Source organism: Artemia franciscana, chromosome 11 (genome assembly GCF_032884065.1).
Source record: "Artemia franciscana chromosome 11, ASM3288406v1, whole genome shotgun sequence".
In the NCBI taxonomy this organism is placed as follows: domain Eukaryota; kingdom Metazoa; phylum Arthropoda; class Branchiopoda; order Anostraca; family Artemiidae; genus Artemia; species Artemia franciscana.
Window position 1 is genome coordinate 18,825,622 of NC_088873.1, and position 19,127 is coordinate 18,844,748.

At 36.6% G+C, this 19,127-nt stretch overlaps 1 protein-coding gene across 2 annotated transcripts in view; it reads left to right on the forward strand.

Annotated features, from left to right (window-relative positions):
• LOC136032921 (intraflagellar transport protein 140 homolog) overlaps positions 1 to 19,127 on the forward strand; it is a 145,336-nt gene that overhangs the window by 43,819 nt on the left and 82,390 nt on the right. For both annotated transcript variants that reach the window (XM_065713383.1, XM_065713385.1), the window contains 2 exons: positions 4,807 to 5,008; positions 15,381 to 15,604. In XM_065713383.1, the coding sequence (XP_065569455.1) occupies positions 4,807 to 5,008; positions 15,381 to 15,604 (426 nt within the window). The remainder of the gene's footprint in view (positions 1 to 4,806; positions 5,009 to 15,380; positions 15,605 to 19,127) is intronic.

The window sequence follows — 19,127 nt, forward strand, 5'->3', positions numbered from 1 at the left end:
CTCTTTTCATTTAGTTTTTTCAGTGTGAATATGGCAACTTACGACCTTTTTGGCTATTTACTAATAGATATAATTTAATTTCATTGTCAAAAATATCAGGGACTGCACGTAAATCCTCGACTGTGTTTTGATTGAGATCCAATAGAATGTAATCAAAGGGTTATTTGTAGCCCGATTGTATGCCGACAGGAGAAATTTCGGCTTACCGGGATATATTTGTAATTCCCACAAGACAAGAGTAGTGATGCATTGCCGACGGATAAAGGGATTTTATATCAAGAAAAACCGTATCCGACTTTTCACCGGTGCTATTTCTGGTCTGGTCAGTTACCAGGGTACGATCTCAGCGGAAAACATATCCTCTCTGCATTGATCTCTCTACAAATAAGTACTGATCCACATCGCTTTCTCTTTGCTGATTTTAAGAACTTAATTTATCGCCAAAAGAGAAGTTGAAAAATAATAACCCAGATCTAACCGAATTTCCTCTTATATTTTATCCGTGTTTTTTTTTTACATACAATAATTTTTACATACACCGTCCAACAACGCCAATACATCACTTGCCAGGTACACTTTACAATAATCCTCATCATTTTTACACCCTACCTAGGCCCAAAATTTCTAGCAAATTCTTAGTCGAAAGAGGTGTATTAACGATCGTGAAGTGAATCATAAAACTTTTCGATGTTTGGCAATTTTCCTCAAGTTACCTCGAGGTGAAGTTGTAGTACTCATATGGGTATAGTCTCTTACACATATATAAATCATTCACTCATCATCTGGAAAGCGCTGTTTAAGGAGAAATAAACTATCAAAATTGTTTCTTTCCTGTACTTGAATTAATTAGCTGAGTGATTTGGGGAAAAAACTATAGTAATCTAAAAATAGATCTTATTCAAGTACATGTACTATTATTAACTTTTATTTGAAATCTAAGACTAGCAACTCCCCAGATGATCAGAAAATAATGTGATAGAAAAAAACCATATACCCATGTGCCATCTACAACCTCACCTCTCTGCACGCGTGCCAACGCTGGTAATACGAATTTCAAATCATGGTTGAGATTATAATTGTGAACCGGTAGAAATTATTGCTGCTTAACATTTTAATTACAAGAATTATATGCCAGTCCACGAAATTTGCCCTCCCTCTAAATATTAGATTACTTAAATGGTCGTTGACTTGTGTTTCTCCATTACCCTCAATAAATTGGCCCTTAAAAACACAGAACAATTCCTTATTTTTAATAGTCAACTTATCGTCTGGTGAATAGAGTTATTGGATAATTTCCTTTGGACAGCCGTGAAACTGACTTATTGGCTTTTTTAATATGTACAACAATAGCTACCCACATAATCTTCCCTACACCGATGTCTCAAATACCTCTACCAATTGCATAGTATTACTATCATCTCTTCGTTCGTGAGCATAAGACATTGGCATAGCTTCGTATTGTTTTAACACGATTCGAATTAAATGGATTAAACAAATCTCTGAGTTTATCTTCGATATCTAAAGCTAGCTTTTCGCTCTGCAAGAGCAAATTTTAGAAATTTATGAACCAAAAGATGGGATTGTCACTAGAAAACGTCGCAACAGATTGGTTGCCATGACGCTTACAGTGCCTCAAGTCATGTTTTAAATTTAATTCTATTGTCAAAGCTGATAGACACATTGGACAAAATATACGTGCAGTTTGATTCTTCTCTTGCCTTGAAACCCGTCTAATATATTTAATTAGAAAAATAAAGTCAATTGGATCGGGCTCTTTCTCGAGGCTCATAGACAAGCAGCACCCAGTGCTTCACCAATTCAAGACGCGCAGGTCTCTAAGGGACAGAATCCTTGCCGCTTCGTATTGTTGCCCCTACATCGCCGCCTTTGCATTCTTTGAGTGAGGAATCTCTTGGTCAGGATTTTGCTGAAATATAAATTAAATTTGGTTTGTCGTGAAAGAAAAACACAAACGGTGAAAACATATTTTTATTTTCATAAAAATATTTGGTCATTTGCAAAACGATGGAATGCAAACCTGGAGTCCTTACGAATGGGGATGGAGAGATGGGAAAAGAAAAATAATGCAATTTAAAATTTTATTTGAGGATGTTGAGAGATACGAGAGATATGTGATGATGAGCTGAGAAAACGAGCCCACTGCTTCGAGCAGGGAGACAGAGCGGAGGGTTATTTATTATAGTTTTTGTAGTTTCAAATTTAAACCATGTATACATATTTTTCTGAACTACTGAATACAGGCACAGCCATTGCAATTTTTTCAGGGTAATCAACGTTTTCTCGCACAAACATTATTTTTATGCTCAGTCTACCCTAATGTTTATCCTTAAATAGAGTGAGTAGATATGAGATAAATTTACATAATCGTTGAACGCAAAGAACCATTTTTTTTAAACCTTCAAGCCGAAATGTATAAACCAACAATTTAGCCGACAAAGCCGATGTTAAAAAGCAAGCCTTTTCACCAAATTATTTAATCCTATACTTGACTTTAACCGCTCATGGAAACTAACTTTATATCTGACGGGATGGTATAATTAAGGCGTAACTCAAACAGTGGGGGGAGAAGGTAATGATTTAACCATCTTTCAGAATATGGAAAAGGTTTTTTGAAATAGGAGACACTGTAAAATCTAAATGGCGCGATAAAACAAGGTTACATTATCATCAATGGAGCTATGCAGTAGCGGAGGAAACAGGTTTTACTTGTTATTTTCATATAGAGGATTATATCAGCTCCAATTTGAGTAAAATCTCATCCTATTTTTTTAGGGGGGGGGGGGTGACCATCTCTTAATATGCATAAAGTCTTACCTGCAAATAGTCTCGGGCCAAATATTTTTTTTTAAATTGCTGTGTACTACCCATCTCGAAGGTTAGACTGCGAATCTTTACATTTTGACCTGGGTTTTGTAGATCCAGGGTGCAAAAAGAATTACCTGGTTCACTACCTGGTACCAGAATAACATTCTCTTGCATAACGCTCTTGAATATCAATAGATGTCTAGACCATGTAACCCTGTCCATGACTGTGAACAAAGACCATGTCTTTATTCACGTTGGAAAATCAATATATAACAGGACGTCTTCGTTCTTGTGTTAGAATGTTTAATAGTGGGGGGGGGGCTTTCCACTTGACTAGCTGGCACTGAGGTTTTTTTCTACATCCTTAGGTGTTTAAACAATTGCGTAACAACCGATGAAGGAAACATGTGCATAAATAACAATTTCGTAGCAACCAGCTCCCTATAGCATTACGTAACAAACAGCCGTGCGTAATAATTTCTTGAGGGTTTAACAACTCCAATAGTATACCTTCTATGGGCCTCTTTAAAACTGAAAAGCCCCACTATTCTCAATATCTTCCATCGGGTGCATTTGGGGAAAATTGGACTCATGTACACTAGAACACTAAATGGACACTAGAACTTCTTATTTTCAATCCAATGAGCTCCCTCCATAGTTTGTACGACCTTACCTTTTTGAAAAACCTTATATGCACCCTCCACATCAGTTACAACCCTTGCCCTGAGGACTGTAGGGGCTTCCATCCTCAAAGAAATAATTAATTGATCTTTTAATTACGCCTGACAAAATGTATATCTTGTGCCCACATGGCTCTTTACTTACGCACCGCTATTGCGCTGCCTATGGTTTCTGGTCGTTTGGTGTTTGAACTATTATAGGGTTTTGTGACTGCTCTTTAGTCTAGTATGACCTTCATTTTCTGTGAAGAGTTTCTTTTTCAGAAAGTTTTCATCTTTAATTATTAAAAGGAAAGACCCTAAATTCCAAGGAAACAATTAAGAACATAGCAAGGAATTTGATAAAATTCAGGGTCTGTAAAAAGATTGGACTCGAAAATTGAATAAGGACAAATTCTTGAAATCTCTACAAATTCTTCGATAATTACTGGTTCCATATTAAAGATAAAAGACGGTTTAGGTTCTTTAATCAAATATTATATACAGAAAATAACTTTTGAACGGAAAAAGTGGTATCGGAAATGCCGAATTTTTTTTTTTAACAAGATTGGAATTACAAGTCCAAACATGTATATGAATAAGAATTAGACCGACTTTATAAATTGCTTTTTAAAAGGTACCAATACCAAATCATAACTGAAATTCGGTATTTTTCAGTGTATTCTTATTTATCAGTCGGTATTTACCAGTCCTGGTTGAGTCCTCATTGAACTTCGTTAAAGTAAGGATGCTAAGGCTGTTTTACAAAGTTACTAAAACAACGGGTTTAGTTTTAATTTTCACCTTTTAATGTAAATTTATATATATATATATATATATATATATATATATATATATATATATATATATATATATATATATATATATATATATATATATATATATATATATATTCTTTTTCTGGTGTTGTGTTCAAGACGGCCCTTTGACATAAGGCCGAAATATTCACTGAATTGAAATCCACTATCTTGAAAAAAAAATATAAAAATTGGAAGGAACCTTAGATTAATTGTTTTGTCAAAAATAAGAACTGACATAGCGCGACATAAAAATGCTTTTGAAAAATTTATTCGCGGGGCGAAAAGAAAATTGCTGGGCAGTTCGCACTGACGGAGTTTTTTAAATAAAAACCATGAAAAATATAAAAATTGGACGGAACCCTAGCTATATTGCCTTCTTGAGGCTCAGCTAAGACTCTTTGAACTTCTGGTCTTCGTCATTGTTTACAATTTTATCTATTTATTCATAATAGGCTTAATTTCTCCTGTGACAGAATTTATAAAGTTGGTACACTTTTTAGGTGAAGTTGAGTAAATGGAGAAACGACTCATTGCACGTAAAATGGCTCAAGGATACCTGTCCTGTTCTAGCCATTACTACCTCTAGTCTTACTGTCCGACTATGGAATCCAATCATTAGCGATAGTGCAGTCTTAGAAATGGAAGTTGATGAAAACTATAAGGATGTCGATTTTATTTCCAGTATGGAGAGTCACAGATCAGGTTTGGTGTTTCACTTCTTTTATTGATCTGTAGTCCCAAAAAATTTGCGGTGACATTTGCATAAACAATTTAGAACTTATTTTTCTAATTTCTAATACATGTTCTTCTTTAATTTATGATTATTTATTGCCGTATATTTTATAAAATGTTTAGTGAAAAGCATGATTTTATAAATTGCATGTTATAAACTTTTTAATGTTATTCTTTTCTACTGTGTGCTTTAATGGTAATTTTCTGGTTTCAAGATACCAGAGATCAATAACTAAAGCAAGTTTCTTACGAAATATAATATTTATGGACAAGAAGACTGAGATCAAACAGAGATCAGCAGCACCGGTAGGAACTGAAAAATCTTGTGCCTCATTCTTTACCTACTACCACAGTTTCAATGTACTTAGAAATAATAAAAATGATATTATATCCTTTGTACTGAACAAGGATGAATAACTCTAGCGATGGCATTAACGACTCCTTCTCCCAATTGCATTTCTGCATTCAGATTTGATAACTGTTTACGACCTTTGAAAACAAGTTACATAATAAAAAGCAGTCTTTTCGCAAGGAATGTTCGTGATTTTAAACATAAACTTTCAACTATTACGTTATATTTTCTGCAATCACTGTAGTTTCTGCACTTCAACATTTAAAGGCTTGCTGGAGGCATGTTGGGCCTGACTTAAGCACGATGCTATTTGATGCTACATTTTTTAAATTAATTTTTATTTTAAATTTTGTATGTTTTTTAGTTATATTGACCTCATTTCCCAATCTATATATTATTGCAGCTATAGCTTTAAGACAGGGGCAAGTTTTACGAAATGACTGGTAGACCAATCGATATGTATGTCCAAGTTTGGTGTGACATCTCTACCTGTTTTATGTCATTAATTAAAAAAAAACTTTCCGAAAAAGGAGCTTTTCAAAGAAATGTAAAGGCCACATTAAACTCAAGATCAGCAGAAATAAAAATACTATTATAATTCAATCTCAAAACAACCAGAAATTACTGTTAAAGAGTAAATGAAACCCAAAACGAACAGAAATTAAATAAACAATCATAGCAAACAAATATACAGCAGGTCACATATAAATGAACAAGTAAGTCACTAGTATCCCCAAGACATGTTTTATAATAGCCCCATCCCTGGATTCCATGACATTCCTATCCCATCACTCCATGACAGCCAGCAGGTGTTTGTTATGTAATAGGAAATATTATGCTACCGCGTACGGGGAAGCCGACCATCATAATAGGCCTATGACGACCCCCGGACGGGATGAGGATACCCTGCGACTCATCTCCACTAAAACTGTACTCAACATAGGAATACTCAACACCCGGACTTTAGTCAAACCAGGAAAAATGGATCTACTACTGAGAGAACTAAACCGATACAAGTGGGACTTAGTCGTGCTATCTGAGACATACCTCCCCCAAACCGGTGAAGAAACTATCTCTGGAACCTCCCTACTACTCTCGGGACGCACCGATGGCACTCACAGACTCACAAGTGTTGGATTCATCCTCTCACCAACTACAAAAAAGGCGCTGATCTCCTTCACGCCCGTATCAGAAAGGATAGCAGCCATTAGACTAAAGGGATCCGTGTCAAACCTTACCATCATCCAGGTATATGCTCCTGACTCTACTCGAAGCGATGAAGAATGCGAACAGTTCTACTTTCAACTTTAAAGTGTCGCCGACCAAACACCAAGGAAAGATATGGTCATCGTCATGGGCGACTTCAACGCTATCACGGGCAACGATCAGATTGATCGGGGAGATGTAATGGGACCGCACGGCCATGGCCGACTGAACGGAAGAGGTGAAAGGCTAATTAGTTTCTGTAGAGACAACGACCTGTATATAACTAACACCGCCTTTAAACACAGACACCGTCGAAAGGTCACCTGGAGATCCCCCGAAGGAGTAACTGAAAACATGATAGACTATGTGCTGATATCTAAACGCTGGAAGTCCTCAATAATGGATACTGTATCCCTTCCTGGTGCAGACTTTGATTGGGATCACTCACTCCTAATGTCCAAACTCAAGCTAAAACTGAAACGACTCCCTAAGACGACAAGAATCCCTAGATTCCGGACAGAGCTGCTTCGCGACCCCATAAAAAAAGGCGCCTATACCACGAGCCTATCGTCAAAATTCCGAACTATCCTAGAGAACTTCACTTCCCTCACTACCGTCGAAGAGATTGATCAACTGGCTGAGCATGCAACTTCTGCAGTTTTGGAGACAGAAAATGGTGTCCTCGGGAGGAAAACGAAAGACGAAAAGCCGTGGATTACTGAAGAATTAATTCAATTATGTAACCAAAAGCGTCTCTGCAACAACAAAGCTGACCCATGCAGCCGAGACACCTATAAATATCTCAAAAGGAGAATCGAACGGGAAGTTAGAAAGGCCTTGCGTAACCATGTTACCGAGAAATGCAAGGAATGCGAAACCCAGTTTAGGAACGGAAACAGTCAAAAACTCTTCAAAACAGTTCCTGAACTGTCTAGCAGGAAAGATCCCATCTCCACAGCAATCCTAGACAAACAAAACAATCCCTTCAACGACGCAAAAATGAAACTCGAACGATGGAAGGAATATTTTGAATATAAATTAAATCCGCAGATCACTGCCGATCCCAGCATCCTAAACTCCTTCCCCATTAATGATCAAGAACCTCCACCACCACTCTTAAACAGAAACTGAGGCAGCGATAAGATCCCTGAAACGAGGGAAGGCCCCAGGACCGGACGTATCACTACTGAACTAATTAACATTGACTCAGAGGACGTCGTCGAATTGTACCACAAAGTTGTGTCAGCCGCATGGTCAACGGGCCACGTCCCACAGCTATGGTGTAAGGCAGCAGTGGTCCCAATCCACAAAAAAGGCTCAAGAAGAGAGTGTGAGAACTACCGCCCGATCAGCTTGACCAGTCATCAAACTAGAATACTGACCAAAATTCCTACGTAGAATCCAAGCAATTACAGCCTCCGTTCTGGGTGAATACCAAGCTGGCTCCCGACCTGGACGATTGACCGTTGACCAAATCTTCACCGTTCGTCAGCTCATGGAACGCTTTGTTGAGTTCAACAGAGACTTATATCATCTCTTTATTGACTTTCGGCAAGCCTTCGATTTAATCTGGAGGAAAGGTCTGTGGCACATCGTAAGACATTACGGTATCCCCGACCAAATCGTCACGATTATTGAGAATATATACAGCCAATCCAGAAGCCGGATACTCACCACTGATGGACTCTCTGATGAATTCTCAACATCCTCGGGAGTTTTACAAGGATGTTTTCTGTCGCCCCACCTGTTCAACCTGTTTCTTCACGCCATACTGTCACTGATACCAGACGAACATGGAGCCAAAATAGGTGGAGTCCTAGTAAACAAGCTCGCCTATGCTGACGACATCGACCAGCTCTCTACAACGGCCGCTGATCTCCAAAGACAAGCAGACTGTCTCAACGAAGCCACAAAACCTTTTGGCATGCAAATTAACGCCAAAAAAACGAAAGTTATAGTCACGTCATGCCAAAAACAAGCAGCTACTCCTTCCATAATGATTGACGGCCAGCCAGTTGAACCGGTCGACCAATTTGCCTACCTGGGCAGTCTCCTCACAGCGGACAATTGTCATACCACCGACATCAAACGCCGCCTAGCTCTTGTTAGCTCCAGTTTTAAAAGGCTCACAAATATCTGGAAATGCCGAAACCCGTCGAACCAGCTGAAAGTTCAACTTTTCAACAGCCTGATTGTGCCAATTGCTATATATGGGTGTGAGACCTGGACCCTGAAGATCGAAAATGAGTGCAACCTACTTGCATTCGAGATGAGATGTCTCCGTCGTATCGCAAGAATCACCTACACTGAACATGTGACCAATGAGGAGGTGCGAAGACGGCTGCAGTCCCCCGACACAATCCTAAATAAAATCAAACGACAACAACTACGATGGCTCGGGCATGTCAAGAGAATGGACCATGACCGTCTACCAAAAATCTCCCTCGAAGGAACCATAGACGGATCTCGACCACGAGGATAACCTCGTAACAGGTGGATTGAAAACTATGACCGAAAGCGCATCGTAGAGTTGACTCGAACTGCACACGATAGAACAACGTACCAAGCCCTAGTTCATGCCCTGTCAAAAGAAGTGGCCCCATAACGTCCCGCGAGGATGGACGGGACTTAAGTAAGTAAAGTAAATATTTTGTAAATGTAATAAATTTAATATTATCTAAATATTAAAAATTATGTTAATATGAATGTATATAAATGTAAATATTATGTTAATGTAATAAGAGACGCCGATGTCTGTTACGTAATTGGTGTTGAGGGCCACGTAATCCTGCACAACTTGATGGATATATTGGGAGTGAAGCTATCTCGTGTAAGATGCTAGATTCAGGGGCCCGTTGGGAACCCCTATCTGGAACTGAGTGTGGCACACACGTGGGTGTTATGGCATGATGGGGGCACATGTTGTAGTACATAATGACAGCGCAAACCTGGGTCTGACGCAATACTATAACGCCCGTGTATAGTACACCTACGTAACAGGGCGTGTTTTTTAAGAGATGCAAGTGTATATTCCGTAATAGGAGATGCAGGTGTCTGTTACATAATAGGTGTCTAATAAAAAACAAAAATAGTTCATACAAAACTAAAACAATTCTTACAAAACAAGCATACATCCTAAAAGATCAAAATGTTTCTTACAAAAACAAGATACTTTTTACAGAATAAAAATAATTCTTACGAATAAAAATACTTTCTAGACAATCACAAATTCATATTAAAAACAAAAATTAGTCCTTACAAAAGTAAAAATAATCCCTACAAAACAATAATACATCCTAAAAAGTCAGTGATTGTTCTTACAAAATCTCACATTCCTGCTGCTGCCATCCATTCATTTTCAGTCATAGATGACGACACGTTTCTGACTATGTCAAATGTTTAGAGTTAGAGACATATGAAGTGGGAATTTTTTCAAGATTCAAATAATTCCATTCTAGTTAGGATCATTTAGGTTCAATTAGCATGCTCGACTATGCTTATTACCACATAGGGTGCAATTTAATATATAGTATTTTTTATTAAATGTTTAGGAATGGTAAACTTTAAGATCAATGCTAGCTATTGTAAGAATATATTATGAACATAGCTATTATATGAAAATAATCGGTTGTATGAGCTTCACGTTACCCTTTGATTACGGAATTATTGGGAAGATCTGATGAATTTACTGCCCCTTGTCTTATACCTTTTTTCAATGATATATTGATTTCTTTCACATATGACAATCCCGATCAGGATACTTTATTCTAGAGTGAAGATTGCTATACTTTGAGTCAAGGGATTCGATGAACGAATGTTCTACGCCTCTTTCTGCTGCAGCATGCAGAATATGTTTGCAAATTGCTGAGTCAAAAGCAGGAACAAGATCATGGACTGCTAAAACTAGATAATCCCTGTTATCTTAAGCGTCAGTCAGTACAGACATCAGAGGATAAAGGGCATGATCACTTTCGGGTGATCACTGGAACTGGAATAGAGGAACTGAACAATTGCTTCTAATTTTGCCACTGATAAGAAGCTACTTGGTGTAGTTGACACATTAATGAATCTATATGAAGAGTATTCGGAAGGAGGCTTCCCTGGTTCTAGGATGGGTGCTTATGCTCCAACACATAAGCTATCCGGGGTGCAACATCTGGTAATGATCATTTACAATAATAATGACACACGTTCAAGAAAATGTTCAGTGCCATAGAGTAGATGCTGGCCGTAAATTTTGAAGCCTGTCGAAAATTTGTTCTTCTGTTTTTTCAAGCATTCACTTATTACGCTTCTATTTGCTGCCACATTCTCTTTCAACATTTTTAGTGCTTAAACCAGCTCCATCCGGTATGAATTTGTAGCACTCGATTGGGACTTTAAATCGATCCGTGAAGTAAGTTTTCCAAGCACCTTATTAGAAAGGCGACCTCAAAGGCAAATTCTTTTGGCTTCGATAAATTTTGCCAAACTAGCTTGGGATTGGTGTTGTTTTTCTTGCAGTATCCGTCAATTATATCTCTACTGTGCTTTGACAAGGCTTAGACAAAGACAAGTTTAGTGTGATTCTTCATATAAAAGATCTGGCCATATCTTGGCCTATCAAATGTCATACAGTAATCAATACCAGACCTTTGTAGACTTTTATGCTTTCATTAAATGTAAATTGCTGAACCATCCTCTAATTTTGGTGCTTATTCGAACTTTTCGAGATTTCGCAGCTGCTTACTTGGCATATCGGAGCGTGTGATATGCTGAAGCATAGTAATTTAATATAAGTTTCTGCCCTGCAGCCGTGATGTCGCAGCTGTACGTATTTAGCGGGAAAGTGACTTGGATCCTTCCAAGAATGATATCAAACACTTGGTGATTCTCATGGGTTGCAGTACATTCGAGCTTTCAATCTTTAACCGCTCTCAGGTTTGGTTTAATGCTGTTTTTCTTCAGAGAATAGGTAAGTGAAATTCAGGGATATAGGCAAGATGTCACTTAGTGTACCATCTATCAGCACTGACAAAGATATGATCTGGATATAGACGTGGCGCAACAACACGTTCGAGATTAGAGACAGAGCCACTGTTTTAACAATAAGTGAATTTTATATTTGTATCTACAATCTTGAAGTCATCTGTAAGTAATCCAAAGCTAATGGTGTTCTAAGACTGTCAGTGATAGTAATACCCCAGTTAAAATCACCGATAACTATACAATCTAGACCATCTAGGATGGGTTCCATACAATCTAGGATGGGTTGAATTTTCCCTCAGACCAATCATTCTTGCAATTAATGGGAAGATAAACACATATAAGAACCACACCCTAGACTTCCACGTGGTAAAAATGTCTTGCTGCTCGATAAGTTTGGGGAGGATTCTTGTAATCTTAAATTACATTAGCGATTCCTCTGGATCACCTTCCAGTTTCACTAGATCTCCCTTCTCTAATAAAGAGCTGATTCTTGTCTGAGAACTTGAGACAATCCGAGCTATCTTTGCTTAAAAAGTGTACCTGTTTGCAAACTATGTCATGATTCTAAAATTGTTTAAAAATCGACATTTTGTCTCGTAGATTTTCATTCATGTTTCAGGCTATCATTTTAAGAGATGTGATGGCCGCCCTTGCCATGACGATTTCTTCATTGCTTTCAGTACATCGGGACAACGTATGCCGTAAAAGGAGCGCTTATTGGATTTGGAAACCGTGGACCTAAATTTGCTTTCACAAACGTTGATCCTTGTCTGATGTATGTCCCTCTCCACCACATCTAGCACAACGTTTAGGGTTTTTGCAAATCACCGCTAGGTGTCCATTGTGCTACCAGCTGAAGCACCAACACTGGAAATTGACAAAACCAATTTGAATTCTTTTCTATCATATCAAGGGTTGGCTTGCCATCCCATTTTGCATGTTCCTTTTAGGCGAAAACCGCAGTTTGAAGGAGTTGGTTGCTTTAAATTGTTTTGCTTTTATACAATTTAGTATCATGGCTAATAGAGTATCAGCATCACTTTGTCGGTACAAACCTAACTATAATAAAAAGTGAAAGTATTCATTTTGGGATCCAAAACCGCATTGTTACCGTTTAGAATAGCAACATTCAGTTTCTTTGCCGCTTGTTTCTTCTTAAGGCTCATACTCTATTCAGTTTGGTTTGCTTCAGCTCACCAATATGTTTTTTTATACTTGAATTGTTGTTACATAAATTGTAAATAGAAGCTTTTCACCCAGTAGCAGAAGGAGGCGGCTTTGCCTGTTTTTTAGTAGTGACAGTATAGGCGTAACTTGTCAGTGCTTGTGTTTGAAGGGTGTGCGTGGTAGTCCTTATTCAAGGCAATGGAGTGAATTTAAAACTTCGTATTCATCTCGTCAATATTTCTGGCAACAAATGCACTGATTCAACTACTGTAAGAGGGGAGCTCTTGGGGCTTGGCAATGGCAAAAGTTTGTTGCTCCGCATATTTTTGTAGATTACTTTCTCTTAAGTATTTTATTATATAGAGAATATTATCACCTTCATTTAGTCTCAAGGAGGGATGGGCGTTTGGAAGAACAATAGAGTAGACGAAGATTTTAGCAAACTTGATTGATTCTCTTCTAAGGAAATCAGTGCACGTCTTAACTATTTTGTCTTTCGATAAATCACCGAACAGCACATACTTTTGTATAGCATTCCCGAACAAAATTTTTAAACCGCCCATTTTGACCAAGAAAAAAAAATGCTAGTTGCTTGGGGGACTTGCGGGTACCTAGATTACCTTTCTTCAGCAGTTTAAAATGGAGTTCCGCTAGTGAAGATATGACTCTTCTTGTGTTCTTCCACTCCCCTTTCCACAAATTAGAGGAGATATTTCAAACGGATCTTTACGCAATATATCGCGCCATATTTGACAATTATATAGATAGAGTAGTAAAGTTGTAAAATGCCACACTAACTATCCAGATAGAAGCTAGTGTTGCGCTAAACTTCGCAAAAAGTGCGAAGCATTGAAACTAAGATAGATGGCATAGTAAAGATATTAAGCGTAAGACTAATTTTCAAGATATAAAATAATATACGTAAAGATTTCGCAAGTAAATATCTCAGTTCACTTGTTCAGAATTAAAAACATATGTTCTGATCGTAAACTTAGGCAATGTGTTCACATTCTGCCCTCTCTAGGGAGAGGAGGTCACTGAAGTGCTGTAATTATAACTTGAGCCATGAAGAGCTGTCTTGTCTTATCTGCCAGTTATGCATTTCGGAACAAGGCTCATTTCAACCGCTTCAAGGGATTGACGATGGTGTTGCTCTTACGTTCTTGTCATCAAAACATCCAGATAAAAAGATTAATTAGATCATAAATACACATGTTTGGGACCCAGACTTAATAAAACCTCTATGGAGGGAGGGTAAATTCTTTTTATCCTGAAATCGAACAGAATGGTTTGAATAAAAACTCAGAAAAATTTGGTAGAGGGTTAGGGATGATTTCCAAGTTGTTCCCTTCTGGGGTTCAAGAACGATCTGAGGTTGTCAGGGGACTTCTAAATTATTGTCATTAGTTTATCTACCAGAAGAATTCTTTCAAGTTAAAAGAAACGTGATCAGACGTAACAGTCGATGTCTCACTTTTGCTTCTCCAGGGCCATAGACCAACCAGACCTTCGGGTGAGGTGTTAAGCGGCATATATATTTTAGTCATCAGATAAACGATTGACAGTAGTTACTGAATATTAAGCTACTGCTAATGACTTAGTTATTTGGTTTTAGAATCGAGGATAAATTAGAACTCCTTGATGGAAGAGTAAGGGAGCCACTAAATTTTTCTGCTATCCACTTTTAACAGACAAGGTTTTTAGATTTGAACCAAATTTGGAGGGAGGCAAATTCCGCGTAGTTGTCTCAAGTAAGATACTTTTATGGTGTGCCGATTGATCCAACCTCCCTGGAAAATCAAAATGGATCTTCATCAGCATTGCCACTAAATGCTGCGGTGGACCGTAGTCAACAAGACCTGGTGACATGCTATGGTTTTGATCTCAGGTGTCCGTCTTGGATTAGAATTATATGATAGATCTACAGCTATTTATATGCCATTCACACCCCTTAGAATAACTCATTGGATTTCTATTAGATCTGGTGGGATTTTCCAGTAGAAACTTTCGTTCCATCTCTAGAAAATCCGATTCAAATTAACAACAATTATTTTATTTCCTGTTGTACAACTGTGGCCCTTGCGTCACAGTTGCTGCACCCCCTCCTGTAGTCTTGGTAAAGAATATATGGTTCTTGCTGTCTCAAATAGATCGTTGAATAAGCTATTTTTATCTTAGGAACTTATATAAAACTGTTCTTTGGTTTTGGTTTGCTAACATATATTGGCTCAGGTTTAAGTTGAAGGATATGCCAAATCATTTTCTTTTTCTGTTGCTATGCTTGTCCGAATTTAAGCCTTGGCCTTTAAATTGTGTTACCAAGTGCACTCCTAAAGTATTGGGAATATGTCAAATAATAATTAACAAAATAAATTATCCTAAAAGGAATCTCTATTTACAATACTGAAGGACAGAGCTATTCCTAGGATTGGTGGTGCCCGGGGTAAAATTAATTTCAGCGCCCCCTCCCGACTCAATTATAAGCGAAAAAGTCGAATCAAAGTGAAAAATTTGATTAAAGTAGACAAACCCCCAGCAGTACCCACTCAGCCACAGCTCCCAGAGCAGATGCCCTGTCTGCTTCCCACTTTGAACGGCTCTGCTGAAGGACATGTATAATTGAAACATAACCTTCATTATTTTTTTTAGGAAAACTTGCTGTCGGAACCCACATGGGAAACGTTTTTCTCTTCGAATGTTTAAAGTCTAACCCTGCAATTGATAACTCTTGGGTCCACTTGCCCTCCTTTTCTACCAGCAAAGAAATCCATACACTCCAGTGGTCAACTCACGTAGTACCTATTCTTATGATTCATTCTCTAACCGCTAAGTTGTATAAAGAACAAGTGTCTGCAACATTTTTTTCGCAAATGGTAAGTATTAGCTACGTGTTCAGAAGCGTTTTGAATAATATTATTATTATTCTGTTTCTCCTCATATTATTCTGTTTCTTCTCAAATATCAGTTAATTTGATTCGACTATGTAACTGACAAAACTCTCAAAGTATCAGTATTAGCCTATATTGAAATTTTGGATGCAAAACATTCATTAATATTGATTTCAATGATAACTATAGCTAGAATTAAAGTAGGCAAAGTGACGTTGAGTATAGCGCTCATTTTTGGTTGTCTTTACCTGCTGATAGCATCATTTTAGTTTTGTTCCTTTATTAATAATTGAATACTGTAGTTGTCTATACCTCAAAAATATTTTTCACAAAAAAAAACGAAGAATATACTATTGAAAAGAAATGATGAATGTAGATCGAGAATGTAGATTGATGAATGTAGACTGTAGAAAATCAACAAATATTGATGATCATTTCTTAACACCTGGCAAATTTCAGATTTTTTAATTATTTTTATTATAGAATTAACGCCGCAGATTCAGATTTGTTAATTTTATTATTATTTAAGAATTAACGACGCTTCTTGACTACTATTGTCCCTGCGTCGGCCCTGCAGTGCATTCCTGCAGCGTGATTCGATCTCTGGGTCCCGTATTACCAAGCTAAGGTCAAATCCACTGCGCCACCACAGGACTTACAAGGTTCAGATTTGTTAAAGTTTTAATTTCAAATTTACTGCGTTTTTGAGTAATTGTTTGTGATAGTTTCTTTTCGTTTTAAGTTTGACCTGCTTGTTTATTGTATTTCTGTTCGTTGTTCCTTTTAACTTGATTTATTCAAAATGAATTAAAGTCTGTGCTTTGGTATCTGGGTCAAAGCTATAGAGACCTCTCTATAGATCTGAAGTTGGAGCAATAGCTTGCTAATTTTGGAATCCAAGAAAATTGAAGCTATTTAAAACTGGATATGCCGATTCCTAATTTCAGAGAGCATAAAAATCTATAAAGCTCTATAAATCTATAAAGCTCTATAAAAATCTCTATTTATAAAGTCTCTCTATAGATATTATATCTATAGATCTATAGATATTATAAAATCTCTATTTATAAAAATCTCTATAAAAATCTCTATTTATAAAAATCTCTAATTATAAAGCTCTATAAAAATCTATAAAGCAATATAGATAACACGATGGCTTTATGATGGGTACCAACGGGATCTTTACATTCAAAAAAGGTATTCTGATAAAACACAGTCAATAGTGCTAACGACAGGAAACAAAACCAAGAAATAAATCTGGAAACTGGTCTATGGCCACTAGGAAGGGAAAGAAGAGAACAACGACGACGTGAATATTTCACCCGTATGCAACAAGACGTCTTCAGCGTGGGGAAAAAACAACAAATAATTACAATTTAAATGCATATAATGTTAATTAAAATATATACAAGACTAAAACAGCCTAGCTAATATGTATATACAGTTAATACTCGAATATACATTTGCCAGCTACGTTTTTAAAATCACAAAATTAACTGTATTATAAATCAAAATTTAGACTGGACTTAATTATTTTGTTGCAAAATAATCCTAAAGTTAACATTTAATGCTGCCAATCTTTTTTTTATTCCATTGGAGGTTTTGCAAGACATTGTTTTTGAATATAGGTTAATTTTTTTAATATTATCGTAAATAGAATCAATTTTTAAATTACCAGTATCCCTATTAGGGGCTAAATTGAGAGTGATTTATGATACGGGTATCCTATTAAATTTATAAACGAAATAACAAAAAAAGACATAGTAAGCTTGAAAAAAAACCCCAAAAACTAAGAATTTCAATTTTTGGACTCTGCAATCTCAAATAATTGTTTCTTTACTTTATGTACCAGTTATCGGTGAGAAGCTTAAACGTAACTCATAGGAAGAAAATAATGTAACTTGCTTCAAATCAGTCACGCCATAGAGAAGCCTTATAAATTCCAGGAAAGATAGCAGTCGTAGCATTTTGGCAAGTGGAGTATATAGCATTCGTTGCTCGTGTAGTAAATTTTACATCGGTCTAATACACCAACAATTTGTGGTACGTTTTATTGTCCACTGAAATATAATAAATGCTCTCAAATTTATGAAACTTCCTGAAATTTTTACTTCAGCCTTAGCAGAAAATATTTTTTGTAATCCGGACCATTTTGTAGAGTTTGAACAATCAACGACCATTTCCAATGGTAAAGGTTTCACACAATGGGCTATGGAAGAGTTAGAAAAAACAAACGAACATATTTTCGCAGATTTAGCAATTAATAGGGATACTAGTGATTTAAATAGTAATTATGTTTAGAAAAATGAACTTATTTACAAAAATAAAATCTTTAAAAATCTCCAAGGGAATGAAGCAAATGAAATACCAAAAAGATTGGCAGAATTAAGTGCCAACTGTAGGATTGTTTTGCAATAAAATAATCTAGCCCAGTTTGTTTTTGATTTATAATCCGGTTACTTTTGTGGTTTCATATACGTAGTAATATGTGTGTTCTTATGTATGTTATTTTAGTTTTAGATTATAGTTTTTTTTCTAGTTTCTATAGTTTTAACCAAAAAAAAATTGCATGACAAATTTCCCAGAGGTACCCCGGGGTTTAGTTACGCCTTTTTGAGGAAGAGGGAGGGTTTGCATTTTCTGACTTGGGGCCTACTGAAACCAGTTTAAAAAAAATTATCAGAACGGTAACTGATTTTTTTTTTTACTAGGGTAATTGAATAAGCAAATTGCAGTCCTGAATTTAAGGCCTTTGTGTCCCAAAATTAATAAACTACTATCCCGACTTAATATCCCAAAAGCGCGGATCAGGGACATGGAAGACCCGATTTTAGTGAGAACCTATCTCTGCTCATCTTTTATTTAGTGCAGCTCTTTACTTTTCATTAAAAATGTGTTTTGGTCGAAAAAGTTGCTTTAACTTAATCTCAGTTCGTTTCTCATTGAAATAGATTTTCATTGACACAGGAGCAAAAATTTGGCTTGCTATTTATATTTTGGACACAATTCTGCAATAAAGTCTAATAATAGAAGGTAACTCTATAATCTTATAAAGCTTTTTAAAAACTAATTTCTATAAAAATTAATTGAAATAATTGTTATGATTTGTGCTACAAATGTGCTACAAATGGCAATTTTTTCTCACAAGACTTTTTTTCAAAATACTTTTTGTTAAAATTTAGCTACAATGGCCGTGTATCGGGCATTGCCCCTTTATTGGGTTGCAGCTATCGCTACAACCATGATTAAAAACATAATTTCAATAAAGCGTTCATTGACATTAACTTAATTGGAAAACGTGTAACATTTTAATTTCAAAATTTGCTCCTCTATTTAATTTTTAGGCCTTTGATGAGAATCTCTATTAAGTTCACTTATTCTGGATTTCCTTCTGGTTAATGTAATTTAGTCTAATTAAAATACGAGTTTCATTGAGGGAGAAATGTTGGTTTTGCGATAGGTGGGTTTTCGTATAAACATAGCGATTGTGTACACTATTTGAATATAT